At 38.6% G+C, this 14,458-nt stretch overlaps 2 protein-coding genes across 6 annotated transcripts in view; both read left to right on the top strand.

Moving 5' to 3' along the window:
- Window positions 1-872, top strand: part of actn1 (actinin, alpha 1) — a 71,690-nt gene extending 70,818 nt beyond the window's left edge. For all 5 annotated transcript variants that reach the window (XM_059352967.1, XM_059352965.1, XM_059352966.1 and 2 more), the window contains one exon: window positions 276-872. In XM_059352967.1, the coding sequence (XP_059208950.1) occupies window positions 276-434 (159 nt within the window). In that variant the 3' untranslated portion in view covers window positions 435-872. The remainder of the gene's footprint in view (window positions 1-275) is intronic.
- A 981-nt stretch (window positions 873-1,853) lies between these two features.
- On the top strand, window positions 1,854-8,868 carry LOC131988026 (cytochrome c oxidase assembly protein COX16 homolog, mitochondrial). The gene is made up of 5 exons (XM_059353007.1): window positions 1,854-2,005; window positions 2,127-2,359; window positions 3,865-3,942; window positions 5,850-5,918; window positions 7,764-8,868. The coding sequence occupies exons 2-5, from the start codon at window positions 2,300-2,302 to the stop codon at window positions 7,875-7,877; spliced, it is 321 nt and encodes a 106-aa protein (XP_059208990.1). The 5' UTR covers window positions 1,854-2,005; window positions 2,127-2,299; the 3' UTR covers window positions 7,878-8,868.
- Window positions 8,869-14,458: the final 5,590 nt, after the last annotated feature.

Raw genomic sequence — 14,458 nt, 5'->3', positions numbered from 1 at the left:
GACTCTTACTTGCATTGGTCTCATTATAGTGAGTTAAACAGTGAAAACGATTTTTCTAGGGACCCCCTGTAACTCCCTGAAGAACCCCGGAGGACAGAAATAAGAACCCAATTATACTTTCTTGATGCTACTTACACAGCTGACAGAAGTGGAGCAGCATGGACATCTCATTTTCTTTGTTACCTGTTGAATTTAGTCTGCCAGCATATATTGATCGTTTAAAGCTGCTATTGTAACACAGAAAAATGTCATTTTATTTTTCTCATACTCGACAGAACTACATTTTAGCTGACGAGCTGCGCAGGGAGCTTCCTCCAGACCAGGCGGAGTACTGCATAGCCCGCATGGCGCCCTACACCGGCCCCGACGGCGTGCCCGGAGCCCTCGACTACATGTCCTTCTCTACCGCTCTGTACGGAGAGAGCGACCTCTGAACACTCTGTCAGTCGTCCTGACTCTGGACCACCAGCCTACCTGCTCTGATCACCGCCACGTCCTCCAGCTGCCCCTTCACCAAACTCCTGTCCAAATACGCTCATTTTTTGTATGTCTCTGGCCTTATCTTTTGTCATTATCCTCTGTCTCCTCCTCCTCCTCCTCCTCCTCCTCCTCCTCCTCCTCCAGCCTCCTCACTGCTCCCTCACACTCTGTCTCCGTTGTATTTGCTTCCCACGCAATGCAGCAGCTCTCCAGGTTTACAAAGAGGGAGAGAGAAAAAAATGTTTGTTTCTGTTTTTATTTTCTTGTTGTCATTGTTTTTCTTCATAAAATGAATAAAGTTAACATATTTTATTATACTGAACAAAAAAAGGTATTTTTCTTCACCTGATTGAAAATAAGAGACAAAATTGTAATAAAGAAAAATTGCTATACTTTCTCTTCTTATTTTCTGTTTGCTACAGGGATCACTTACGGTTTCAATGGATTAACTTTGACAGTTTGTGCATTTCGCTGACACTCTGATTCAGAACATCAAGTTATTGATTACCTGCATCAAGAGGAGACTTGTGTGGACTTGAGGAAACTGGAATTATCAGCATAGTGGTGGTGGTGTGTTTGAACCAGTTTTAGACCTTATGAATGAAAGTTTTGAGAACATTTCTTTGAGTTCAGGATTACGATTATGGTGAGTCAGGATTGAACTGCACCCATTTCCTGCAGGTCAATACCAATCGTTACTTTCCATTTTGACCATTTTATAAACCATACCGCAGTTTTGTTACACTTTCTTTCTCACATAAATAAAATAGACTTAACTTGTAGTCCCTTAACAAAGTGGGGCCACAAGACTTTATGATAAGGCAAGTGTTGTTCTCAAGATTCATTTGTTTTTGCCTTGCTATATTTGCATATTGTCTTCCCTGTTCACACTTTCTGTAGCTTTGTGCCCAAAGTTGTGATGCCCAGAATCATCTGGAGCACAAACGAGCAAATACAAGAAGGGAGCAGGTTCTCTGTAGATACTCTTCTAGTGGATCATAAATTATCATTGAAAGGAATAACTTTTGCATGAGTCTATATTTTTGTATAGGAAAAGATTGCACAGTATAGCTCTAACCTTTAAACTACATCTTTAATCATTTCTGTTTATACTTTATTGGTCCAGCATCTGTAAACACATTTTTAATTAATAAGGTTACAACAAACCAATTGCCAAATAGTGAAGCTGGAGTATGAAGGTCTGATGCCCAGATGGAGTGTCCACCACATGGATGTTTATAATCCATAATGCAGCCTTAGTTCCGCCCAAAAGGTAGCGCATGCCCACACAGTGCTGCCAAGTTCTACCTGGGAAAAATAAGTGGAAACACCTAAATGGGCCAACAGACGGCTGTGAACTGTAAGCAGCGGCTGCAGAGATGGAAGGAAAATTATTTTAAAAATTCTCTGTGTCATGTGAAATGGCCAGCAGTAGTGTAAAGTGTATGCGCTCGTTGCAAACCGCATAGAAGGTTAAAAGATTGTGTTTGGCTGCCAGAACCAAAAAGTCCTTCATACTGCGAAGGTATTGCTTTACTAAACAAAATAATGCATACAGGAACAAAATGTCACAACAACAAAACATCAAAAAGATTTTGACATTTAACAAACATTTTCCCTAATATTTTCTTTGCCGACATTTAAAGAGAAAAATGCATTTCCCATCGCTGTGAGAGTGACTCAAACAGGAACCTTCCACCGTGTCTTCACAACCACACGGGTAATTTAGTGCGTCGGACCCATTACGGAAATGCTACCCGGCTGTGACCTGCTCTGTGTTTTCATCAATAAAATGGACTTTTAGCTGGACATAAGAGTCATGTTTAGTTTAAAGGCGTTGCACAAAAACAAAACACTCAAATATGGAGTCCCTATGATTGTAAGTAACTTTTAATGTTATAATTTACCACATTTACTTGCGTTAACAGCTTGTTATTAAACATTTTGCTAGCAAGTTAGCAGTTTCATAATGCAATGAGTCAGTTTACTGGTAATATTAAAGTCAGATTTGATCATTGATAATTATTTTTTTTTTCCAAGAGTGTGCTAAAGGGTAAAGTAAAGGTTATCCCTGGCGCTGCACTGACTTGTCAACGGATCAGCGACAGGATTTATCAGTTGCGCAAACTTGTGTTTATCTATTAGATTTGAATCAATAGCAGTTTTATTTGTTCTCCCTGTTGCCACTTTATTAAATACACTGAAACTGATAGCCCAGTACAATAGCCCTGCACGACGCTGCATTTGAACACCCTTTTGAAGCTTTAATACTGTTTAAAACCCACTTTCACATTTTATTTGTGAAACCTTATTTCATTTATAAGAAGTGTTTTTTCTATCGACAACAATATACCAGTCACTTTTCTTACCTGGTTTCCAGTAACTGTTTAAAACACACTTTCAGATTTGTGAAACCCTAGTTTGTTCTTTTTGTGGAAACGTTTTTTCCCAAACAGATCACACAGAACAGGTCTAGATAAGCATTTTTTTTTACAAGCATTACCACATTTTTTTACTATCTTTTTCTAATCCAACAAAGAAAGGCTTTCAAAAATGTTTTTCAATGTTTCTTTTTGTAGGTTTCTGGGTTGTTTTCTACCCAAGTAGAATAAATGCCTCACAAACCTGAAGCTGTGTTGAAAACTGTCTTTTTGCTTTTCTCAGTTCTTCTGATTCAAATCTTGTGAATTTTGATCAAGACCTCGTCTGATTTTTGTTAAGAAAAGTGTTTTCATAGATTAAAGATTTCAAAAATCTCCAACTGTGTGTTTTAAACATAGACTGTATATAAATAAGGTTTTAAACAGTAACTTGATTCTATTTGTTAATGAAGTCGAGGTTTTGTGTGTAGAGGGTTTTTAACTAGACTGGATTATTCATGTCAGGATGGAAAGAAAATGCAGGTAAATCACATTTTAACCATTTTCATTTTGCTTTAAAAAGTAAAAAAAAAAAAAGGTTTCACTTATCTGAAAGTGTGCTTTCAAGCAGTATTTCTTGAACTAGGAGCACAACTTTGTAACTAGAAGACATGCAAAAAATGGGAGATTCTGTTGCTCATATATTTATTTTCTAAAGTTTCCCTCAACCTTCCCCTTTACTGCTGAATTTGAAGGTGCCGTAAACATTGTGATGAAGCTCATCATCATTTTTAATGTTTTTATAGAGATGTTTTTTCAACTCTATGCTCATTCACAAGTTCCCACAGTAATGTGTTGTTATATTGTAACATATTGTGGATCAAAGAATTGTATCCTTAGATAATGAATGCTAAAATAACTACCTTTGTGGAAGATATCATGTTTAACTTTGCACTCTGTCTGTGATGCAGGAAATGTGTTTACGATTAAGTTAACTATGTACATTCAATTGTTATTTTTTCAGTTGCTTGTAGTTGGAGGTTCCTTTGGCCTGCGAGAGTTCACACAAATCCGATATGATGACCAGAGGGTCAAAAGAAAGGTTTGTAGTAGCCTCCGTAAACTCCTACATTACACATATTTGTTGGAGAGTTGTTTAAAACACATGTTACTGAAGAATAAGGCTCTCACATTTGCATCACAAAAACAAAAAAGTGGAAAGAACCAGCTCACAGTAACTCAGCTGGTCAGGCAGTCTCTGTACAGCCAGTGTGCAATGACTCCTCCCAGTGGTGAGGCACATAACTGCACGTGAGGATCATGATTTCATCCAAGAGGACAGTGTAAAAATAGCACACATATAGAGATGTTACTACGTCTGTGAGGGCTGCCAGGATCTCACAGTGCCGTGTGGTTGATTTAGGCTTTATTTGTTATTAGAATTAGAAGCATTGTCTATCCATCATTTGAGACACTGCAGACACGCAGCACTGACAGGCTTTTCTAACCCATTTAGTGAGTCAATACAAGAGCCAGAAGTGAGAACAAGCCCTAATAATTCATTAAATGACAGACACAATTCATTAGAATGACAGAGGACCAGCCCTTTATTAGAAGCCATCACTTTCTGACGAGCTGGCTGCGAGGGGAAGTGGCTGTTTTGTGCTATTTTACTCTGACAAACGCCGATGCACGTCATGTGGGTGGGAGCCAGATGGCGGGGGCATCTTTTCTTATTACTGTCCATGTGAGGCGGCACTAGACTGTGGATGACGACGGTGGAAGGGAGGCATCGTGCCCCTGGCAGCATGCCTGTGCAGCTGCCCCCACCCGACTCGCTCTCTTCTGACGGGGCCTGCGGCGGCCGAGCCTCTCTCCTCTCAGACCCTGTGGAGTAGAGATTCAACTCTGCTCAGCGTGTGTGTGCACATGTAATTTAATGCATGGAATATCCAAACAGTTGTCAAAACGCACATGATTAAAACCACTCTTGCGCTTCTCACTCGGAGCTGTTATCAGCCGATTCCATTATTTTGTTCTCACAGATATTTGCACACTTAAATCATTAAAACTGCCGTCTGAGGGTTAAGTCACTGTATGATCCAATTAGCATTTTCTCTTCAGCGATGTAATTTAGCCCGGAGGAAGAGATGAACTTCAAGGCCTTTTGTCTTTTCTGTCCAGGTTTTGTGCGAGTTTTCTTCTTCTCTGGTGCTCCCGGTTTGTTTTTGAGGTTCGGGCTTGTGGCAGTTATAGAAAAGCTAATAACACCTCTATAGTAGGTATCTACTAATTACTTGGGCTATTAATTCCTGGTCTGAAGGCTGCAAAATATTCTATATATTATTTATTTGCTGTAGTAATGTAGGTCTAATTAAAAATCAATCATGGAATTATGAAACTCATCAGTCACCCGAGTAACTGCGGCATTATTGCGGTGAAATATTAGAACTCATTAAAAGTAATGATTCAGAATGGGATTCATTTCAGTCCTATTCTCGGGCAAAATCAATTTGAATTGCAAAACCCAGATAGCTCCATTGGACTCGACTCTCTCTCTCTCCCTCCCCAAACCCTCTGACACATAATTTTTTCTTCTTTTTTAGCTAAACCTGGTGATGTTGCTGCCAAATCAAGGAGAATAATTTAGAGAGTGAAAACAGGCTAAATTGGATCCTCCCTTTAGGTTTGCAGAGGCTAGACTTTGACGCTGGTGAGAGAAAGTTTTCAGTGGTTACACACTCTTCCACACAAGGTTATGGGCCTAAAAACAACTTCACCTCTCCTACAGCGCTCATCATTTATACATTAAAGAAATGATACAAGAATAGAAGGAATTTAGCTGCCCACCAAACTCATCTCAAATAAAGAGCCCCTCAACATCTCTGACTTTGTTCTCTTCATTTCTCCCTTTCTTTGATTTGTTTTCATTTTCTCTGTGTTGTTTGGAATGCATGACTTTCTATCTGTATCCTAACATTTCTCCTCCCCTCTCTCTCTCTCTCTCAGCTGGATCCTTCACTGGAGGCTAAAGTGAACGTCCAGAAGCAGTCAGTCATACTAGAGGAGGAGTACATGGTAAGGAGAGACAGGCTGGGCACCCTGAGGGGGGGGAGAGGAGATGAAAGGAACTAACTGGTGTGGTCTGTCTGCCAGACTGTGGAGCTGCTAAACAATATGTGCTTTTATAGCGTGCCATCAAACGGCAAGATGTTTTAAAAGGTGTGTAGGAGAGCACATTGTATTGTGTGTCTAAAAACACATGCAGGCAAGTTAGAGAAGTAAAAACATGGGTGCTGTGTATATAACATCATAGTATTTAACCTCATTTAGGAGAAAATTGGGACTGTACATTTCCTGAGCAATTTTAATACCTTTAATACATTCCCTTTATTGACTTCAAGGGTTTATTTTAGTGCTTTATAGGAATTTAGAATGATAAATTGTGGCTATACAGGTGCATCTCAATAAATTAGAATATGATGGAAAAGTCTATTTCCAGTAGTTCAAGTCAAACAGCCCCAACCAAGTATTGAGTCATATTGATGGACATACTTTTCAGAGGCCAACATTTCCATATTAAACATAATTTTTATAATTGGTCTGTTGTAATATACAAAAATTTGAGACACTGAATTTAAGGTCTTCATTAAATGACATAAAGACATAATCATTATAATTAGAATAAATTGAATAAATTAAGACGTGAAATGTTTCATTCTGTGTGTAATGGATCTATATAATGTGTTATTTCAACTTTTTGAGTTGAATTACTGACATAAATAAACTTTTGTATGATATTCAAATTTATTGAGATGCACCTGTATTTCTTCTGCCATTGATCAAATGTGGTAAGTAATTTCTCTTCAAAGGTTCCACATGGGCTTGTGGAAATTGGCCAAAAATGATGATAATTTCTTTTAATAGAACACATTAAAAAAATGTTTTTTGATTGATTTCTGTGCATTATGTCCACAAGAGGGAAAACCAATAGAACTAGAGGCATACAAACGTCTTATTGGTATGTCTATTTCAACATAAACATGTCTGAAAAGATCTACAAATTTAAACAAACAACTAAAATAACGTCCTTTAGCATTGCTCTAAAAAGACTGCAGACCTCACTTTGCACCATTGTCAGCTAGCTAGCTAACTAGCCAGACATTAAAATTTAACAACAACAGCAATTTAAAGCTTCATCTGCACTCTCTTATCACAGCGAAGGAAAGCACATCTCCAGATGATTGTCAAGTTCGTTCAGCTCTCTTTCTCTAACCAGTGAAGCTTGAAGGCAGAATTAGCAGAAACATGTTCTAGTAGAAACCAAAAATAAGAACCAACCTAAAAATGGGCATGTCCTTTTAAAAACATGCTGTTTTAACTATGTTTTAGAGGCTTATTCATCCTGATAAAAACAGTCAATACAAATGTAATGTTCAGATTTGAAGACAAGATGCAGACAGACAGCACAAACTATTGCTTTGATCACTTCTCACTGAAGCTAATGTTGGGAAACTGCACTCAGTGTCTCCTGGAAGACTAGTTGCTGTGAATGCTGGTTCGTTGGTATCAGAAAGTTGCAGAAGTCAGACTCAGCTCTACTAATCTGATGTCGTCAACATGTTTAGTTATTTCCCAACACAACAAGCTGTCCTGAAGAAGCACGCTGGCAGCTTACTCCTCGCCTCCTCCTCACCTGCATGACATACCAGATGGTCAGAATTTTCCACATCTGGACATTGCACAGCGTGCACTAAACAAAAAGAATCTGAACTTAACTTTGAAATATTGTCCTGGGCTCATGCAAGAAGAAATGTTTTCAGTTGAAAAATCCTGCACAGTTTGGAGACGGCATTCAATCTGTGTCTGCCGGTCAAAGATTGAATTGTTGAAGGTCGTCTGTTTTTTGTTTTTTTTCTGCAGAAGTTGGAAAAGACCAATTTGGATGAGTGGAAGAACATCCGTGGTCCTCGTCCCTGGGAGGACTCCAAGGAGTACCAGGAGCAGCAGCGAGCCAGGCTGAATAAAGAAGACTGAGGTGCAGGGACGAGAGACTGCTCCATCCTGCTGCAGTGTGTGTGTGTGTGCGTGTGTGTGTGTGTTGGACAGGACAGGTCCAAATCAGTCTCTGCTGAGGCCCGAGTAGCCCTGCAGCTTCAGGACATGGACTCAAACCTCTTTAGTCTTGGTTTGTGTCTGTCTTGTCTCTTCTTGTGGTTAAAATCATGCCACATGAGCCCAAACCATGAGATCCATATGCAATGGTCTTTAATCTCACCTGTTGGTTGTTTACTCTCCACTCTGATCAGGAGTTTGTATTAAAAAACAACCAGTAGGTGGCACATCTGTGTGCTGCTGCACCTTACCTTTCACACAGAAAGCAAAGAAGGACAAATATAGCAACGTATGATTTCCATGTCTCAATAAATTATGTTCTATTGATCCAAATTGTTACTTTTACTTTTATTTAGTTTTTGACAAAAGCTCGTAGATGCGGTGAGTCTTTGTTTACAACAGTATTGCATTGATTTACCAGTTGAAAGTATCAAAGAATAAATAACACAACAGTCCAGCCTTTCCTGAGGCTTTATAGATCTCGACAGTAATCTGTTTCTCTGACAGTTATTACTTTGCAATGCGCTGGATTTATTACGTTTATAATGGAAATCGTATTACCTTTTTTTCCTTTTTTTTTGTTCTACAAACCAAAAGAACATGATTTTTGCTGCAAGTCTTCAGATTGGACGTATAAGTAATGTTTGTGTGACTGACAGATAATGTATGTACTGCCTTTCCTCATTCAGTTTGTGAAATAGGATGTAATGAATATTCTTCAGGTGGAGAGGTCTGTATGAAAATGTCCCCGGATACATATTCTGTAATCACATTTTTTATGTTCATGATTTTTGAGTCACTTTAATACCCAGTGTTTCTCCGGCTCGGGAACAAACAACAGCTCTTATGTGAGGATTATTTCTTCATGCACAGGTTGTACAGATCCAAATCTCCTTGCTTTGCCGTTGGTTGTTTGTGTGTCGGCCGAGCCGCCGTGAAACAGCAATTGCCTCTAATCCACCAAACAGATTAATCAAGTAATTTGTCACAGGATTGGCAGATCAGATCAAGCCGTTCTCGTAGGGCTGTGTGTTGATAAAAAATGTCTGCTGTTTGCTTCTGTTTCTGAAGAGGCCTCTCTAAATTTAGAGCAGCCACATTGGTGCATCTGTAATCTTGGAGGTCAATCACAGTCTTATTGTGGAAGCTCTGCAGGCCGGCCCCTGGGCTGTTTCTGATGAGATATGTACTGTTTGAAAATCAAAACTACAGCAAGGATGCTGCACTTTCTAACTGTGGGAAAGGGGAAATATTGAGTTTGATGGTCGATAAGACAACCTGAAGTGTGCTTGTAAGGTCAGCTGCTGTGCTGGAAGAAGTGTCGGACTTTGAAACCAGTTCTGGATAAAACACAAAACACTCATCTGCTCCTAAAGGGGCTATTTCTCTGGTGGATAGAAGAGCCAATGGAAACTGTTGGCAAGGTGCATGTTTATTACGTCTGCCAAAGAGGTTATGTTTCTGGCTCTGTCTCTCAACAGAATGACGGAAAAACTACTGGCCTGATTTTCCAAAAACTTGGTGGAAGGAGTCACAAGGAAGATACAAATAATTTAATGTGATGTTGAAAAAATTTAAAAATTCAGGTAAACGCCCCCTCAAGTTGGAATAACAATTCGTAATATCTGTGTAAATTTTAATAAACATTTCATGGATCCCTTCCGCTATATCGGTACTGATACCTTGATTTTGATCTGTTCCTGAACAATACTTTATTTAAATTTAAATGTATTTAATCAAAAATAAATACATTATTCATTACAGTACAAATCTAAAGTTACTGTACAGAATGAGTTTGAGAATAACTTGAATAGGTTTTCCACAATCAAAAAAGAGATTTTAAAGCAAAACTACTATTAAGAAAAGTTTAATTGCAGGTAAAACACATTTGTACCCATAACTGTATTATTGCAAATCCTGAAGATTGCTTTATAATCCAAAAGTTTAAACTGACAACAGAACTTTTTATTTTCATGAATGTTTTAAATCACACATTTATTTTACTTGAAATTAACAAAAGTATGTCACAAAAGTGACTCCAAACAATTCTTTATTTTTCAGCTCATTTGTACCTATGTGACTGTGGTCAAACCTCTTAAAATACAATCACACACACACACACACACACACACACACACACACACACGTGTCCCAAGTGAGTCCCATCTTTGTGCGTAATGTGTTTTTCCTGCAACATGACTTCAATCAGCTAATCACCAGCATTATTAGATCTTGGTACAAAACTTGCTGCATGCTTCTTGTTTCACTGATGCTGACGAGATTCACTCTACTAATGTTCTTTAAAAATGATATTGAATGACGAGGCATTTTTTGATACAATAGTTTGTTGCAATTTGGTTCATATGCCTATCAAAGTTTCTTACCCAACCCTATATGTCGTTTTCACTAGCGGTGTAGAGGAAGGTATATAGAGTATATCCACCTGCTTTTATTAGGGATGGCACAATTTCACTTTTACAGGTCTGATACTGATACTGAAACGGCAACCTTAAGTATCTGCAGGTACCGATACCAATTTACCTTTAACAACTAAGGCCATGTTTAGATGGAGACGATTTGGACAGAAAACGCAAAATTGGCGTTGCGTTCTCACTTTTTATTCTGCGTTTAGATGAGTGTCTTTCGGGTGAAATCCGCGTGCATACAGTGACGCAAAAGTCTGTGAAATTCAATGTCGTATGCACGCCAGGTAGCTAGGTGGTATTGTGAAGCACTGACACACAACAGCACCAAGAGCTCGTGCATGCGTAGACACTTCTCTCCTACTTCTCTTCCTGGTTCTCCTGGGTCTTGTCCAAAGCTGTCTGTTTCGCCTCTGTCGAATTGGTGGAGCGTTTTTAAGATTTCCACTCTGGAGTGTGGTTTCAATTTTTTGCGTTTTTAAGCCCCAAAAACGCCATCGGCGTCTAATCGAAAGGCACATTTGATAAAATATTTTTTTGTTTTCACCCGAGAGCGTTGTTGTGTAAGCAGGCCCTGAGATGTAAAAAAAAAAAGTCAAAAACCATTTGCTCAACCTGGTCATCTAAAAAAAAAAAATCATGCTCAAAGTGTAAAACAGCTACTCCCCTAAAGGAAGAAATACATTGCCCACAACAATACCTCAATATAACACTAACTGGCCCAATACCGATACTGAATATCAGATCGGTGCATCCCTAGTTTTTATGACAGTATAACTACCTACTAGCCGAAACACCTTTGGAACGTAAAGGAGAGTATTTATTTATTTATTTATTTATTTATTGGATCTCCATTAGCACCAGCACATTAGCATAGCTATTCTTCCTGGAGTCCAAACACACCCGCCTTTGTGTTTGAACACTCTTAGCAATGAGATCCAACACATCTCTGACACAAGAAGTTCCCAACTCTATCACTATCTGAGGAGCTTGTGAACGCACCGTTAACCTTGGCAGAGGTCTGTGCTCTCTGAGTGCTATTCTAGTTTGTGATGATTGAAGTGAACTGACCATTATAATGTATGCCAGTTTTTCTATAGGCTATTCTGAAGATGAAATGGAGTGTAAAATTGCCATCTATGACTGCCCTTTCAACTATGTATTTCACTCATTTAGTCATATTTCCTTTTCTTTATTTCCTCCTTAAATACACATCATATGGTATTTATTATCTGTGTGTTTGGTGAACCATCCGTAACCTCACTTGCTGTGCGAAGCCATACCGCCTCTCAGCTTCTCTATATAGAGCCCGCTTCAAATGAACCATGTGAAGTAGACTTTAGAGCGCCGAAGCAGAAGATATGTTGCGGTGCATTGCGGTTCTTTTATGGAGATGCATCGTTGGGTGCAAGTCGTCAGAGGCCTCGCCATCGTAAGCGAGCTGTCGGGGCGCATGATGAGTCCTAATTCGAAGAAGGGACACCCCCCTTCACGTGCTGTTCAATTTTTAATTTCCAAATGCACGAAAACGCCATCAAATATTCATTGGACATGGCTAAGAAAAGAGGAAATCAAATTCAATATTTACTACTTAGTTCTACGAGCGGCAGAACTAATGAGGTCTTAGAAACAAGAATCATGTAGCTGGTTTTAGATTCGGGTCTCTGAAACACTAAACTGTAATCCCTTGTGTCTTTCAGGGGCCCTCTCCAGCTGTGGGGCCCCTGAATCATTCAGTTTTCTGTCTAATCTGTGGCCCTGTGAGTCGCTGTTCCTGCTGCAAGCTCTGATGTGGAAACACTCTGCAGAAGAACCAGGCAGCTCTCGGTCTTTTTGGCCCTGGATGAATAAAAACATCCCTCCGCCCAAACACACACTCACACACTCTCCAGATGAAGATTAATTACCACTGGTATTATCTCACAAGAAGACATTTCTCACAGAGATTAGTGACATGATTATTCAGATCCATGACTGAATACTAAATGTTCGACCACATTGTGTGAATGGACGGGGATCCCCGGTAAATCCTCAAACCAGGTTGACAGTCCAACATTTTGGTATTTATTGCTTCATTAGTGTGATATATTTCCTTTTGTAAACCAACAGGCTGCTGCTTATGGAGGGGAGAGGAGTTTGATTTAAAAGCATAGGCAGAAAAGTCAAACTTTCCAATACTGTGATGACATTAATGCTTGGACTTTTAACCCTCTGGAGTCTCCAAAAGTACCAAATCATGACTTCTTCACCACATCCAGACTAGAAAACAAAGCAGCGTGGAGCCCTACTGTAAATTTACCTCTAAAGTTCTGGCTGTAAACTCCATGAGGCCAGTTTCAGTTTGATGATGATATACCAAGTAAAACTGGAGACAAAGTCAAATGTATTTTGTATAAAATTATAGAGCTGGATGTAACCCTCTTATGTTATATTTGCAACCTTTGTTCACATTTGCAACATTTAAAATGTTGTTTTGAGCATGATAGTGTTTTGAAAATAAAAAAAGATTCAAAATCACATTTTATGTTGAACTAAATGACTAAAAAAGACACAAAATGAGAAGACAGAATGACCACAGAAGACATAAAATGACAAAAAAAAAAGACACAACAGACACAAAATGACCAAAAAACACACAAAAAAGTCATGAAAAGACATGAAAAGGATTCAAAAATGGACAAAATAGCCCAAGACTCCGTGGAGTTAAAGTTATAATCCTTAATCCTAAAATGATAAAAACTAAGTTGTCAAATGGCCACCATAGCATTTAGGTCATTTAATATCAGCCTCACTGTTTTCTCTACTTTTAAGTATGTGATTTGATAAAAAAAAAAAAGTCTGTACTACAGCTGCCCTTACAAAGTACTAGAGCCTGACAGATATATTGGTTGACAGATATTATCGGCTGATATTGGACTATCATTATCGGTAAATATGTCTGATATGTGTTGTTATGAAAACTTTTTTTTACACGATACATAATGCAGGAAATGTTGCACGGAGTGATTTTGGCGTTGGCTTAATACATTTTTTTAATAGTTATAATTGACTGAAACTGAACAGTAATTATGTTTATTTAGCTATTTATTTTATTCATATTCTCTATTTTCTCAGTTCAGTTATTTATAGAATTGGCTGACAATATAATTCTTGAAAAATATAATTCAATAAAGTTTTGAGAGAGATGTTTGAGAGAGTAGCTCTCTGAAAAATCAGTGCACGATCCACACAAAGTTTTAATTCCAGCTCAAAAAATATATCGCCCACATATCGGATATTGATGACTTTCCCCCCTCTAAAATCTGTATCAGCATCAGTTTTAAAAGTTCAATATTGGTCGGGCTCTACAAAGTACGTCCTGCTGCATGCAGTATGCATGTTATTCACAGTGGCAACAGTTGATATTATATCTGTAATAAGATGATTTATCGGAGTGTCACTCCCCTATCGTCTCATACTGGAGGGAACCTCCTGCTCTCCTCCTTTAGTGTTGTGGTTTCCTCTCAGCACTGTTTCTAGTAGCTCACTTGGTCGGTAAACAGTGTGAAGAGCCCACAGTGGATACATAAAATCCCAACGCCTGTGAGCGAAACGATTAAATACATGAAAGAACAATTTGTGTGTAGCATAACAGAGGCTTTGTCATCTGAATACACTTAATGTTTTCCAGCTTTGTCCTTTTACAAGAGTGTGTATACTTAGTAAGTGTCTTATTAACATTTTAGCATTTTACACCTCAGAAACAATTAGCTGATTAAACTGTCAATTGGCAGAAATTACCATGCAGAGTTTGATAAATGATCCAATTTGTCAGTTTGGTCATTTAAAGGTATACTATGCAGGATTTTCCTTTAAAAACAATGTATAGACTCGTGCAAAAGTAATCATTCTCAACCATCATTTATGACCCATTAGAAGATTGTGATAGTGTCTCTATCTGCATAGACCCTGCCCTCTACCTGTATTCTCTCTTTTCGTGGGTACGAAGCTACGAAAATAGGGGGCACAGTGCCCAAAAAATGCAAATATAGCGAGATGAAATCTCATTTCAGAACAAGATTGAATCAATTTGCATTTACT

This window comes from Centropristis striata, chromosome 16 (assembly GCF_030273125.1).
Source record: "Centropristis striata isolate RG_2023a ecotype Rhode Island chromosome 16, C.striata_1.0, whole genome shotgun sequence".
NCBI classification, from domain to species: domain Eukaryota; kingdom Metazoa; phylum Chordata; class Actinopteri; order Perciformes; family Serranidae; genus Centropristis; species Centropristis striata.
Note: the sequence above shows the minus strand (reverse complement) of the source record. Positions and strands in the feature narration are given on the sequence as shown.